General features: G+C 40.1%; 1 protein-coding gene across 1 annotated transcript; it reads left to right on the top strand.

Annotated features, from left to right (window-relative positions):
- The first annotated feature begins 13,060 nt into the window (after positions 1-13,060).
- On the top strand, positions 13,061-14,035 carry LOC120877689 (olfactory receptor 9A4-like). The gene has a single exon (XM_040260042.1). It carries the CDS (start codon positions 13,090-13,092, stop codon positions 14,032-14,034), a length of 945 nt encoding a protein of 314 aa, XP_040115976.1. The 5' UTR covers positions 13,061-13,089; the 3' UTR covers position 14,035.
- Positions 14,036-14,513: the final 478 nt, after the last annotated feature.

The following is a 14,513-nucleotide window of genomic DNA, read 5'->3' as shown; positions in this document are numbered from 1 at the left end:
GCACTCTGTCTATCAGGCCTAGTCCCTTAAAACTAGTTCTCACTTCCACTGTATAATCATAAGGGATTTGATTTAGGTTATACCTGAATGGTCTAGTGGTTTTCCCCACTTTCTTCAATTTAAGTCTGAGTTTGGCAATAAGGAGTTCATGATCTGAGCCTCAGTCCACCCCTGGTCTTGTTTTTGCTGTCCTTATAGAGCTTCTCCATCTTTGGCTGCAAAGAATATAATCAATCCGATTTTGGTATTGACCATCTGGTGATGTCCATGTGTAGAGCCTTCTCGTGTGTTGTTGGAAGAGGGTGTTTACTATGACCAGCGTGTTCTGTTTGCAAAACTCTATTAGCCTTTGCCCTACTTCATTCTGTACTCCAAGACCAAATTTGTCTGTTACTTGAAGTGTTTCTTGACTTCCTACTTTTACATTTCAGTCCCCTATAATGAAAAGGACATCTTTTTTTTGGGTGTTAGTTCTAGAAGGTCTTGTAGGTCTTCATAGAACCATTCAACTTTAGCTTCTTCAGTGTTACTGGTAGGGGCATAGATTTGGATTACCAAGATTTGGGTTACCAAATCTCTCATTATTAGATTTTATATTAGCACTAGGCTTTTGGTAGATGTTATTTTCATTTTGAGGAAGATTTCTTTTATTCCTACTTGGAGAAGAGTTTTTAATAATTAAATGTTGATTTTTGTTAAATGCCTTCTCTGCTTCTATTGAAGTGGTAATGTCATGTTTTTCTCTTCAATAATGTTAAGCATGGTGAATTATATTGATTCATTTCTAAATATTAAATTAACCTGGCATATCTGAAATGAAATCCCTAATTTTTTATGGCATGGTATCCTTTTTTCTTATTGCTAAGTTTACTATTCAAATATTTAATTAAGGATTCTTGCATCTCTATTTAGGAAGAATATTTGTTTATTGATTTACTTTCCTGTGGTATCTTCAATATCAAGATAATGGTGGAGCAGTGCTCCTTCTCCTCAGTTTCCTGAAGATTTTGTATAAAGTTGTTATTGGCATTATTTCTTCCCTAAACTGCTTTTGAACTGTGGCATTGGAGAAGACTCTTGAGAGTCCCTTGGACTGCAAGGAGATCCAACCAATCTATTCTGAAGGAGATCAGCCCTGGGTGTTCTTTGGAGGGAATGATGCTGAAGCTGAAACTCCAGTACTTTGGCCACCTCATGTGAAGAGCTGACTCATTGGAAAAGACCCTGATGCTGAGAGGGATTGGGGGCAGGAGGAGAAGGGGACAGCAGAGATGAGATGGCTGGATTGCATCACTGACTCGATGGATGTGAGTCTGAGTGAACTCCGGGAGTTGGTGATGGACAGGGAGGCCTGGCATGCTGTGATTCATGGGGTCGCAGAGTCGGACACGACTGAGCGACTGAACTGAACTGAAACATTTGATGGAATCCACCAGTAAAGCCATCTGAACCGTAGCTTTCTTCCTGGGACTATTTCAATTATGATTCAGTTCATTGAGCATGTTGTTAATTTCTTTTTGAGTCAGTTTTGATCATTTTTATCTTGCAAAACTTTTTTTCACTTCATCAGGTTTTAATTTGATTTCTCTGTTAAGGAATCTTATTTTTTTTTCTCTTCAATTTAAGATTAATCTAAAATTTTGATTATATCTTAGGTTGGTAAAACATCAGTAGATTAAGAGCTCTCTTATCATACAGTCCGCATGGTTATACAAATCAATTTAAAATCTATGGATAATAATTCAGTTATACTCTGGGAAAATTTGGTAACTACAATACGTATGGGATTCTCTCACTTAGAAATTTTAACTCTAGGGATTTTTCCATATGTAAAAATTTTTATGAACTTACATATTTCTAAAATGATGTGTAGCTTAATTTTTTTGGCATTTTCTATTTTATTTTATTTTTACTTTACAATACTGTATTGGTTTTGCTATACATTGACATGAATCTGCCACGGGTGTACATGAGTTCCCAATCCTGAACCCCCCTCCCACCACCCTCCCCATATCATCTCTCTGGATCATCCCAGTGCACCAGTCCCACGCATCCTGTATCCTGTATCGAACCTAGATTGGTGATTCGTTTCTTACATGATAGTATACATGTTTCAATGCCATTCTCCCAAATCATCAAACCCTCTCCCTCTCCCATAGAATCCAAAAGTCTGTTCTATACATCTGTGTCTCTTTTGCTGCCTTGCATACAGGGTTATCATTACCATCTTTCTAAATTCCATATATATGTGTTGGTATACTGTATTGGTGTTTTTATTTCTGGCTTACTTCACTCTGCATAATCGGCTCCAGTTTCATCCATCTCATTAGAACTGATTCAAATGTATTCTTTTTAATGGCTGAGTAATACTCCATTGTGTATATGTACCACAGCTTTCTTATCCATTCGTCTACTGATGGACATCTAGGTTGCTTCCATGTCCTGGCTATTATATACAGTGCTGTGATGAACATTGGGGTACACGTGTCTCTTTCAATTCTGGTTTCCTCGGTGTGTATGCCCAGCAGTGGGATTGCTGGGTCATAAGGCAGTTCTATTTCCAGTTTTTAAAGGAATCTCCACACTGTTCTCCATAGTGGCTGTACTAGTTTGCATTCCCACCAACAGTGTAAGAGGGTTCCCTTTTCTCCACACCCTGTCCAGCATTTATTTCTTATAGACTTTTGGATCACAGCCATTCTGACTGGCGTGAAATGGTACCTCATTGTGGTTTTGATTTGCATTTCTGCAAATAAATGATGTTGAGCATCTTTTCATGTGTTTGTTAGCCATCTGTATGTCTTCTTTGAAGAAATGTCTATTTAGTTCTTTGGCCCATTTTTTGATTGGGTCATTTATTTTTCTGGAATTGAGCTGCAGGAGTTGCTTGTATATTTTTGAGATTAGTTGTTTGTCAGTTGCTTCATTTGCTATTATTTTCTCCCATTCTGAAGGCTGTCTTTTCACCTTGCTTAGAGTTTCCTTTGTTGTGCAGAAGCTTTTACTTTTAATTAGGTCCCACTTGTTTATTTTTGATTTGATTTCTAATATTCTGAGAGGTGGGTCATAGAGGATCCTGCTGTGATTTATGTCGGAGAGTGTTTTGCCTATGTTCTCCTCTAGCAGTTTTATAGTTTCTGGTCTTACATTTAGATCTTTAATCCATTTGAGTTTATTTTTGTGTATGGTGTTAGAAATTGTTCTAGTTTCATTCGTTTACAAGTGGTTGACCAGTTTTCCCAGCACCACTTGTTAAAGAGATTGCCTTTAATCCATTGTATATTCTTGCCTCCTTTGTCAAAGATAAGGTGTCCATAGGTGTGTCGATTTATCTCTGGGCTTTCTATTTTGTTCCATTGATCTATATTTCTGTCTTTGTGCCAGTACCATACTGTCTTGATGACTATGGCTTTGTAGTAGAAACTGAAGTCAAGCAGGTTGATTCCTCCAGTTCCATTCTTCTTTCTCAAGATTGCTTTGGCTATTCGAGATTTTTTGCATTTCCATACAAGAAATTATTTGTTCTAGCTCTGTGAAAAATACCATTGGTAGCTTGATAGAGATTGCATTGAATCTATAGATTGCTTTGGGGTAGTATACTCATTTTCACTATATTGATTCTTCCAATCCATGAACATGTATATTTCTCCATCTATTAGTGTCCTCTTTGATTTCTTTCATCAGTGTTTTATAGTTTTCTATATATAGGTCTTTAGTTTCTTTAGGTAGATATATTCCTAAGTATTTTATTCTTTTTGTTGCAATGGTGAATGGAATTGTTTCCTTAATTTCTTTTTCTACTTTCTCATTATTAATGTATAGGAATGCAAGGGATTTCTGTGTGTTGATTTTATATCCTGCAACTTTACTATATTCATTGATTAGCTCTAGTAATTTTCTGGTGGAGTCTTTAGGGTTTTCTATGTAGAGGATCATGTCATCTGCAAACAGTGAGAGTTGTACTTCTTCTTTTCCAATTTGGATTTATTTCTTTTTCTGCTCTGATTGCTGAGGCCAAAACTTCCAGAACTATGTTGAATAGTAGTGGTGAAAGTGGGCACTCTTGTCTTGTTCCTGACTTTAGGGGAAATGCTTTCAGTTTTTCACCATTGAGGATAATGTTTGCTGTGGGTTTGTCATATATAGCTTTTATTATGTTGAGGTATGTTCCTTCTATTCCTGCTTTCTGGAGAGTTTTTATCATAAATGGATGTTGAATTTTGTCAAAGGCTTTCTCTGCATCTATTAAGATAATCATATGGCTTTTATTTTTCAATTTGTTAATGTGGTGAATTACATTGATTGATTTATGGATATTGAAGAATCCTTGCATCCCTGGGATAAAGCCCACTTGGTCATGCTGTATGATCTTTTTAATGTGTTGTTGGATTCTGAATGCTAGAATTTTGTTAAGGATTTTTGCATCAATGATCATCAGTGATATTGGTCTGTAGTTTTCTTTTTTTGTGGCATCTTTGTCAGGTTTTGGTATTAGGGTGATGGTGGCCTCATAGAATGAGTTTGGAAGTTTACCTTCCTCTGCAATTTTCTGGAAGAGTTTGAGTAGGATAGGTGTTAGCTCTTCTCAAAATTTTTGGTAGAATTCAGCTGTGAAGCCATCTGGACCTGGGCTTTTGTTTGCTGGAAGATTTCTGATTATAGTTTCAATTTCTGTGCTTGTGGTTGGTCTGTTAAGATTTTCTATTTCTTCCTGGTTCAGTTTTGGAAAGTTGTAGTTTTCTAAGAATTTGTCCATTTCTTCCACTTTGTCCATTTTATTGACATATAATTGCTGATAGTAGTCTCTTATGAATCTTTGTATTTCTGTGTTGTCTGTTATGATCTCTCCATTTTCATTTCTAATTTTATTGATTTGATTTTTCTCCCTTTGTTTCCTGATGAGTCTGGCTAATGATCTGTCAATTTTATTTATCCTTTCAAAGAACAAGCTTTTGGCTTTGTTGATATTTGCTATGGTCTCTTTTGTTTCTTTTGCATTTATTTCTGCCATAATTGTTAAGATTTCTTTCCTTCTACTAACCCTGGGGTTCTCCATTTCTTCCTTTTCTAGTTGCTTTAGGTGTAGAGTTAGGTTATTTACCTGACTTTTTTCTTGTTTCTTGAGGTATGCCTGTATTGCTATGAACTTTACCCTTAGCACTGCTTTTATAGTGTCCCACAGGTTTTGGGTTGTTGTGTTTTCATTTTCATTCGTTTCTATGCATATTTTGATTTCTTTTTTGATTTCTTCTGTGATTTGTTGGTTATTCAGAAGCGTGTTGTTCAGCCTCCATATGTTGGAATTTTTAATAGTTTTTCTCCTGTAGTTGAGATCTAATCTTAATGCATTATGGTCAGAAAAGATGCTTGGAATGATTTCAATTTTTCTGAATTTATCAAGGCTAGATTTATGGCCCAGGATGTGGTCTATTCTGGAGAAGGTTCTGTGAGCCCTTGAGAAAAAGGTGAAATTCATTGTTTTGGGGTGAAATATCCTATAGATATCAATTAGGTCTAACCGGTTTATTGTATCATTTAAAGTTTGCATTTCTTTGCTAATTTTCTGTTTAGCTGATCTGTCCATAGGTGTGAGTGGGGTATTAAAGTCTCCCACTATTATTGTGTTATTGTTAATTTCCCCTTTCATACTTGTTAGCATTTGTCTTACATATTGAAGTGCTCCTATGTTGGGTGCATATATATTTATAATTGTTATATCTTCTTCTTGGATTGATCCTTTGATCATTATGTAGTGGCTTTCTTTGTCTCTTTTCACAGCCTTTGTTTAAAAGTCTATTTTATCTGATATGAGTGTTGCTACTCCTGCTTTCTTTTGGTCTCTATTTGTGTAGAATATCTTTTTCCAGCTCTTCACTTTCAGTCTGTATGTGTCCCTTGTCTTGAGGTGGGTCTCTTGTAGACAACATATATAGGGGTCTTGTTTTTGTATCCATTCAGCCAGTCTTTGTCTTTTGGTTGGGGCATTCAACCCATTTACATTTAAGGTAATTATTGATAAGTATGATCCCATTGCCATTTACTTTATTGTTTTGGGTTTGGGTTTATACACCCTTTTTGTGTTTCTTGTCTAGAGAATATCCTTTAGCATTTGTTGGAGAACTGGTTTGGTGGTGCTGAATTTTCTCAACTTTTGCTTGTTTGTAAAGCTTTTGATTTCTCCTTCATATTTGAATGAGAACCTTGCTGGGTACAGTAATCTGGGCTGAAGGTTATTTTCTTTCATCACTTTAAGTATGTGTTGCCATTCCCTCCTGGCCTGAAGAGTTTCTATTGAAAGATCAGCTGTTATCCTTATGGGAATCCCCTTGTGTGTTATTTGTTGTTTTTCCTTTGCTGTTTTTAATATTTGTTCTTTGTGTTTGATCTTTGTTAATTTGATTAATATGTGTCTGGAGGTGTTTCACCTTGGGTTGATCCTGTTTGGGACTCTCTGGGTTTCTTGGACTTGGGTGATTATTTCCTTCCCCATTTTAGGGAAGTTTTCAACTGTTATCTCCTCAAGTATTTTCTCATGGTCTTTCTTTTTGTCTTCTTCTTCTGGGAGTCCTATAATTTGAATGTTGGAGCATTTCATATTGTCCTGGAGGTCTCTGAGATTGTCCTCATTTCTTTTAACTTGTTTTTCTTTTTTCCTCTCTGATTCACTTATTTCTACCATTCTATCTTCTATTTCACTAATCCTATCTTCTGCCTCCGTTATTCTATTTGTTGCCTCCAGAGTGTTTCTGATCTCATTTATTGCATTATTCATTATATATTGACTCTTTTTTATTTCTTCTAGGTCCTTGTTAAACCTTTCTTGCATCTTCTCAATCCTTGTCTTCAGGCTATTTATCTGTGATTCCATTTTGATTTCAAGATTTTGGATCATTTTCACTATCATTATTCGGAATTCTTTATCAGGTAGATTCCCTACCTCTTCCTCTTTTGTTTGGTTTGGTGGGCATTTCTCCTGTTCCTTTACCTGCTGGGTATTCTTCTGTCTCTTCATCTTGGTTATATTGCTGCGTTTGGGGTGGCCTTTCTGTATTCTGGCAGTTTGTGGAGTTCTCTTTATTATGGAGTTTCCTCGCTGTGGGTGGGGTTGTATCAGTGGCTTGTGAAGGTTTCTTGGTTAAGAAAGCTTGTGTCAGTGTTCTGATGCTGAAGCTGGATTTCTTCTCTCTGGAGTGCAATGAGGTGTCCAGTAATGAGTTATGAGATGTCAATGGTTTTGGAGTAATTCTGAGCTGCCTGTATATTGAAGCTCAGGGGTGTGTTCCTGTGTTGCTGGAGAATTTGTGTGGTATGTCTTGCTCTGGAACTTGTTGGCCCTTGGGTGGTGCTTGGTTTCAGTGTAGGTATGGACGCATTTTATGAGCTCCTATCAATTAATGTTCCCTGGAGTCAGGAGTTCTCTGATGTTCTCAGGATTTGGACTTAAGCTTCCTGCTTCTGGTTTTCAGTTTTATTTTTACAGTAGCCTCAAGACTTCTCCATCTATACAGCACTGATGATAAAACATCTAGGTTAAAGATGAAAAGTTTCTCCACATTGAGGGACACCCAGAGAGGTTCACTGAGAAGAGAAGAGGGAGTGGGGAGTTAGAGGTGACTGGAATGAAATGAGGTGGGATCAAAAGAGGAGAGAGCAAGCTAGCCAGTAATCACTTCCTTATGTGTGCTCCACTGTCTGGACCACTCAGAGATGTTCATGGAGTTATACAGAGAAGAGGAGAGGGAGGAAGGAGACAGAGGTGGCCAGGAGGATAAAAGAGGGAAATGAAAAGGAGAGAGACAGATCCAGCCAGTAACCAGTTCCCTATGTGTTTTCCACCATCTGGAACACACAGAGATTCACAGAGTTGGGTAGAGAAGAGAAGGGGGAGGGAGGAGACAGAGACAACCTGGTGGAGAAAAAGGAGAGTCCAAAGGAGGAGAGAGCAATCAAGCCAGTAATCTTGCTCTCAAGTAAAAATGGGTACTGAAGATTGGGTTTTTAAAGGTATAAAATTGATAACAAATACCAAAAAGCAAAGATTAAAAATCTAGAGTAGAGGTTGGATTTTCAAAAATACAATATTAAAGAAAAGAAGAAGGAGAAGAAAGAAAGAAAAAAGAAAAAAAAAAGTCACAAGAATTATTAAAAACAACAACAACCACCACAAAAAGTATATATGGCGTTTCCTTTAAAAATTGGGTCTTTCTTCTTCTTCTTTTTTTCTTTTTTTTGAAAAGTAATAGTAGGTTATAAAAATAAAAATTAAAGGAGAAATAGAGGACTTAAAAATTAAAAAATGCTAAAAAAAAGAAAAAGAAAAGAAAAAACAAACAAACAAAAAGAATGATCATAAAAATATTAAAGGTATATCTGGGACATTCTCTGGTGGTGTTGTGGGCAGTGTGGGGTCAGTTCATTTTTGGATAGTTCCTTGGTCCAGCTTATATTTCTCAAGATCTATAGGCCCCTTCCTATGTAGTCTGTACTAACGATAGGGTTTTCATCTATTGCACCTGTCACTTCCAAGGCGATTCCCTCTGTTTTAGCTTCTTCTGTTTGCTGGTCTCTTCAGTGTCTGTTTTCTGCCCTGACACAAGGTGGGCGGTGGTGGACACTTTTTTTTTTTTTTTAGGCTCACTTGTTCAGTCGCACTGTGGGGAGGGAGGGATGCTGCAAACAAATAACACTAGCATGTGCTCACAGTGTCTCAGCCACGCTGGGCCTGCCCCCATTCACGGCGCACACTGCTCAGGCTCTAGGTTGCTCCACTGGGAACCGTCTGAGGCCAGCCTGGGCTGCATGCACCTCCCTGGTCTAAGCTGCTCAGGCTCAGGCACTCAGGTAGTTCTCAGAGGTGCAGACTCGGTTGGGCCTGCGTTTTGTGCCCTTCCCAGGTCCGAGTAGCTCAGGTGTTTGGCGAGTGCGGTCACTGCGACTTATCACCTTTCCTGTCCCTGCTGCTCAGTTTTCTGGGTGTACAACTGGTGCCCCTTCTTAGGCGGATGGTGACTGTCCAGAACCCCAAGGAGACTTAGCAAAGAAGCTTGCTTGTAGTTTGGTAGTTAATGTCTCTCTGGGGCTGCGATTGCCCCCTTCTGGCCCTTCTGGCTCTGGCTGCCTTTCACCAGAGGCGTATGCTCTGCAGCCGGCTAATTCTATTCCATCCTTTGTTCTGTGTGCAGTCCTGGCGGTGTCTTATGTTAGAGCTTTTCCGTGGTAGCTAACCCACAGTCTGGTTTGCTAGTCCAAGTTAGTTTGCTCTGGTTACACTTGGGGCATTCTGGCCCGATTCTTAAAAAGCACTGCAGCCTGCACCTCCCTGCCCAGCCCCTGCTTGCTAGTGGCGGATGCAGGTGTCTGCGCTGCTTCTCCACTGGGGGAGTTACCATTCGGCTTGTAATCTGTTGGTTTTATTTATTTATTTTTTCCTCCCCGTCATGTTGCCCTCTGTGCTTCCAAGGCTCGCCATAGACTCGACAGCGAGAGTGTTTCCTGGTGTTTGGAAACTTCTCCCTTTCTAAGACTCCCTTCCCGGGGGACAGCTCCCTCCCTACCTCTTTTGTCTCTTTTTTCGACTTTTATATTTTTTCCTACCTGTTTTTGAAGACAATGATCTGCTTTTCTGGGTGCCTGATGTCCTCTGCCAGCATTCAGAAGTTGTTTTGTGGAATTTACTCAGCGTTGAAATGTTTTTTTGATGAATTTTTTAGGGAGAAAGTGGTCTCCTTGTCCTATTCCTCTGCCATCTTAGGACCCTCCCTGTAGCTTAATTTTTGTGAAAAAAATGAAAGCAACAAAGTTGATCAACAGGGGGCTACCTAATAAAGAACAGAACACACATATAAAGGAGCACTATGCAAGAAGAGAAGTTTGTGTTGATATGGGAGAACATCTTTTATATATTGTTAAGTGAGAGAGGAAATATTACAGATTTTCCTGGCGTTTTCTTCAGAAGAATATGTAGATACCTGCTTACAAGATTTGTCTAAGATTATATTGTATCTGGTTGGGCATGGACAGTTGGAGGGATAGAAGCAAGATTATTCTCAATTCATACCCTTTGGTAACAATGACATTCTCTGATTTAACAGGTATACTTAAAATGAAATCCAAACTCTCGATAAATGCTTTGTAACTCTCTCATGTCTGTCTCATTCTAGCACCAATTTATGTTTTGCCAGTTGTACCAGGTTGCAGATATAACTGCCTACATTAGGCTGCCCTTATGCTCTTCCTACATGGAAGTGGCCAGCTAGTGATCAGTGACATGCCATGGAGATCAATGTCTGCAAGAGCCTTGCTTGGAATCATACAAATGCATATGCATGAGAAGAGTGGAAACCTGAGCCAGTAGCCTTGAGCAGTTAGACTTAGGGGTAGAAAATGTCTATGGTATTCTGGTGGTAGTTCTTAGGGGCTTCCTGTTGAAGTTAAGCATTGACTGAGACCAAAATGCAAGCTTTTTTGAATGTTGGGGTATGTTTTAGAAGTCAGTTGTGGAGTTTCCTACTGGGGGGTGGTGGAACTGATTTTGCCTCCAATTATCTAAGCAAATCCTGGGAAGAGCTTAGGATAAAAAGCAGAAGGGGTGATCTACTCAGAGTCTGAGACAGCTTCTGGGAACCTAGACTTAGGGCCTTGGAGAAGGTAGCCTTGGTACTGAGAAGACTTTGGTGAGCTTTTAGGTTTCCCATTGAACAAAAAGCTGAAAAAGTTCTGAAATTTAATTGCTCAAGAATGGGGACAACTAAAAGTTTGTTCTGCTCTCCCCAGACTGCTTGCTGAAGGATGCCCTGAGCCTGGGCTAGTTAAGAGCTAAGATTAAGTCCCCTTGGGAATGAGGGAAGGAGAGAGACAGCGACAGAGAGAGAGCGACCCTTAGCTCCCCATAGCACTATTTTTTCTGGACTTTTTTCCCCTAAGCCCCTCCCTGAGGACAGTTTCCTTCTTCATCACCAGTGGAGGCAGCACCAAGTAGTTCTGACCCCTGTGTTCAGCTCAGCAGTAGCCAGACAGGAGTAGCCCTGCCTGAGCCCCAGAGAGCATCACAAGTGGCAGAGGAGCCTGTGCATCGAGGTGAGTGTCTTCTCAGGGTTTCTCTGTACAAAGGAAAGTGTCGGAGAGGGTGAGGATGGGGAGTTCTGGCTTGGCTGCCTTCTAGAGGAGGACGCCGAGAATCCGAAGGCTGGGCTGGGGAGCAGCTGGGAAACGGCTCCTCTCCTAATACCCCAGCAGAGCGGAGAGCAGACTCAGCTCTTCTCTGACCCAGTGCTCATGCAGGCTCAGCTCCTGATGTCGCTCAGCAGGCTCCTATATCGTGTTTCTTCAACTAGTGGTGGTTATGGAAAACTGGGGAGAAGCAGACCCCTGAGATTTCCCAATGGTTCTCTTTGAAGCCTGGATTCCCAATCAGTGAAAGATTTACAGAAGTACTGAAGAAGTTCAGGAAGGAAAGAGAGGAAGGGAAAATCATAAAGTGAAGAAGGAAGGCAAACCAAGAGCAATAAGATGAGGGAATATGGCTTATGAGTTTTGGCCAGGATCTCGTCCTTTTAAATCATATACTATATATTCATTCATCTGTCCTCCACCAGAAGATGTCAAATTTTCATCCTTACTTATTTGTCTTAAGAATATATTTTAAATATTTCAATATATTGGGTCAGGAAGATTCCCTGGAGAAGTGCATGGCAACCCACTCCAGTATTCTTGCCTGGAAAATCCCATGGACAGAGGAGCCTAGTGGGCTATAGTCCATGGGGTTGAAAAGAGTTGACTAACCCTCTCAGGGAATTTTCATAGTTTTTAATTTCCTAGGTGATCCAGTAGCTAGCACTCTGCTCTCCCAGTGCAGGGGGGCCAGGTTTGATCCCTGGGTGGGGAACTAGATCCCACATGCCACAACTAAGAGTTCACTTGCCACAAATAATACCCAGTGAAGCCAAATAAATAATATATACAATTATATATACTATATAGAAGATTTGTCTTTGGTCTCATGGAGCTTATATTCCATCATCACACATGGACAACGAACAAATAAAATGAAATTTCATCTCCTGTTTCTTGCTTTTTTTTCCTATGGCATTCTTAGTAAACTAACATCTTCAATATTTTAATTACTTGTTCACAGAATGAGCTTGAACCCTTACTTAAATGTAAGCTCCACCCTGCCACAAATTTTATTTTGTTCACTGCTGCCTTTGTTTCATGTTCAATTAAGGAATTAAATAAACAAATATTAACATGATATAAGGAAGAAAGAGCTGTGAGGAAAACTGAAGTCCAAAAATGAGCAGGTCGGACCTATTTTAAGGAGGGTGATTTTGGAAAGAGTCCTCTGATGAGATGACATTAGTGTAGTGGGATGGTTGAAGTGAGAGGTAGAGATTCAGGCATCCTGAGTGCCTGAAAGCCTTAGATCTAAACTTGTCAAAGCTGGGGGCTATCTTTCCTTCCTGCCAAAACGTGGAAGGCAAATGGAGTTAGAGAAGAATTAATCTATCTGGAAAATTATCTCAGGCTCAAAGAGTTATTGTTTTGGAACACTAGCTGCTCTGTCATATGGAGATTCTAAAAGCCGAGAAAATCAGGGATGTTCTTCTTAGACTCTGCTTTTTTTCTGCTGACCCCTACCTGGGTCTCTGCAGTACCAATCAGGATGAAGGGTGGGGTAAATTTCAGACTTTTGAACATTCTCTGGAATGCTACTATGTCATCTGCTACAGTTAACCTAAGTGGAAAGAACAACTCCCAGATCCAGGAGGGTGACTCAGCATCAAAACTGGCCTCCTTCAAGTCTTAACCTTTGTGCCCTGTGAGAAAGGACATCTAGAGGGGAAAAAAGACAAGAGAGGTGTTCTTCACAACAAGTGGAGAGGATGGTATCTTCATCCATTCCAGGCAGTGAACTTCAGCTGGACCGGAGGTGATAACATTTACGTCTGACTTTGTGCAGAGCATCCTCATAGGCCAGATTGGAAATAGTTCCTCATCCTAGGCTGTCCTTCTCTCTTGAGAGCAAGACCTCGTGCAGCAGGTCTTTTCTTTTGATCTCTAGGTTTCCCAAGGAGCAGAAACAAGGACTGAATGACGAGCAATCACTCAAGTGCCACTGAATTCTGCCTTTTAGGGTTCCCTGGGTCCCAGGAACTCCATCACATTCTTTTCACTCTATTCTTTCTCTTCTACTCAGTGACAGTAATGGGGAACACCGTCATCACTGTGATTATCTGTGTTGATAAACATCTTCATTCCCCCACGTATTTCTTCCTTGGTCATCTCTCTGCCTTAGAAATGCTGACAATATCTGTTATCGTCCCCGTGATGTTCTGGGGGTTGCTGCTCCCTGGGATGCAGACAGTATCTCTGGCTGTATGTGTTGCTCAGCTCTTCTGGTACCTTGCTCTGGGGACCACAGAGTTTGCATTGGTGGGAGCAATGGCTGTGGACCGTTACGTGGCTGTCTGTAACCCCCTGAGGTACAATACCATTATGAAAAGCCACACCTGCATCTCGGTGGTGACTGGGTCATGGGTGTTTGGGTTCCTTTCCGAAATCTGGCCAGTCTATGCCACATTTCAGTTTACCTTCTGCAAATCAAATGTCTTAGACCATTTTTATTGTGACCAAGGTCAGTTGTTCAAGCTGTCCTGTGATGACACTCTTTTCACAGAGTTTGTTCTGTTTTTAATGGCTGTTTTCATTATCATTGGTTCTCTGGCCCCAACGATTGTCTCCTACACCTACATCATCTCCACCATCCTCAAGATCCCCACCGCCTCTGGCCGCAGGAAAGCCTTCTCTACCTGTGCCTCCCACTTCACCTTTGTTGTCATTGGCTATGGCAGCTACTTGTTCATCTACATGAAACCCAAGCAAACGCAGGCAGCCGAGTACAATAAGATAGTCTCCCTGTTGATTTGTGTGTTAACTCCTTTGCTGAACCCTTTCATCTTCACTCTCCGGAATGACAAAGTCAAACAGACCCTTCGAGATGGAGTGAAACGCGGCTGTCAACTCCTCAAGGATTAACTCTTCTCTCAGTCCTTTTTTGTGGTGTATTCAACATTATGGATTATTCAAGGAAACTAGAAAAAACGAATTTTTCCCTCTTTAATCACTGTCACCGTTAGAAAAGTCAACTAGCGTGTATGACTCCTGATTAGGCTATGGAGGTAGGAAGAGCCGGTAAAAACGATACCCACTGTCTGCTCACTAGAAGGTCATCGCCTTTATTTATACTTCCACTGTTGAACTTAGAGAACCATATTCTTGTGATGTGGGAAGAATCAAAAAAAGTAAATATGTACATGTTTGTAGGAGCCCTGTTGATCAAATTATTGGCTTCCTTTTAATCTCTGAAGATATATTTCCCAGAGGAGGAATGAAATGGGGGCAGTAGTGGGTTGAGATATATGGTATAATCAAGGTCCAAAGTCGGAGATGTTCACTTTATTTTTTCAGCAGCTGTTGCTATTTCTTTTCTGACATTTCTGTGAAATTTTTTGACA

Source organism: Oryx dammah, unplaced genomic scaffold (assembly GCF_014754425.2).
Source record: "Oryx dammah isolate SB20612 unplaced genomic scaffold, SCBI_Odam_1.1 HiC_scaffold_18, whole genome shotgun sequence".
Lineage (NCBI taxonomy): Eukaryota > Metazoa > Chordata > Mammalia > Artiodactyla > Bovidae > Oryx > Oryx dammah.
Note: the sequence above shows the minus strand (reverse complement) of the source record. Positions and strands in the feature narration are given on the sequence as shown.

Excerpts from the sequence above, each read along its gene's own strand:
- LOC120877689 (XM_040260042.1), top strand. The coding sequence starts at position 13,090 with ATGACGAGCAATCACTCAAGTGCCACTGAATTCTGCCTTTTAGGGTTC.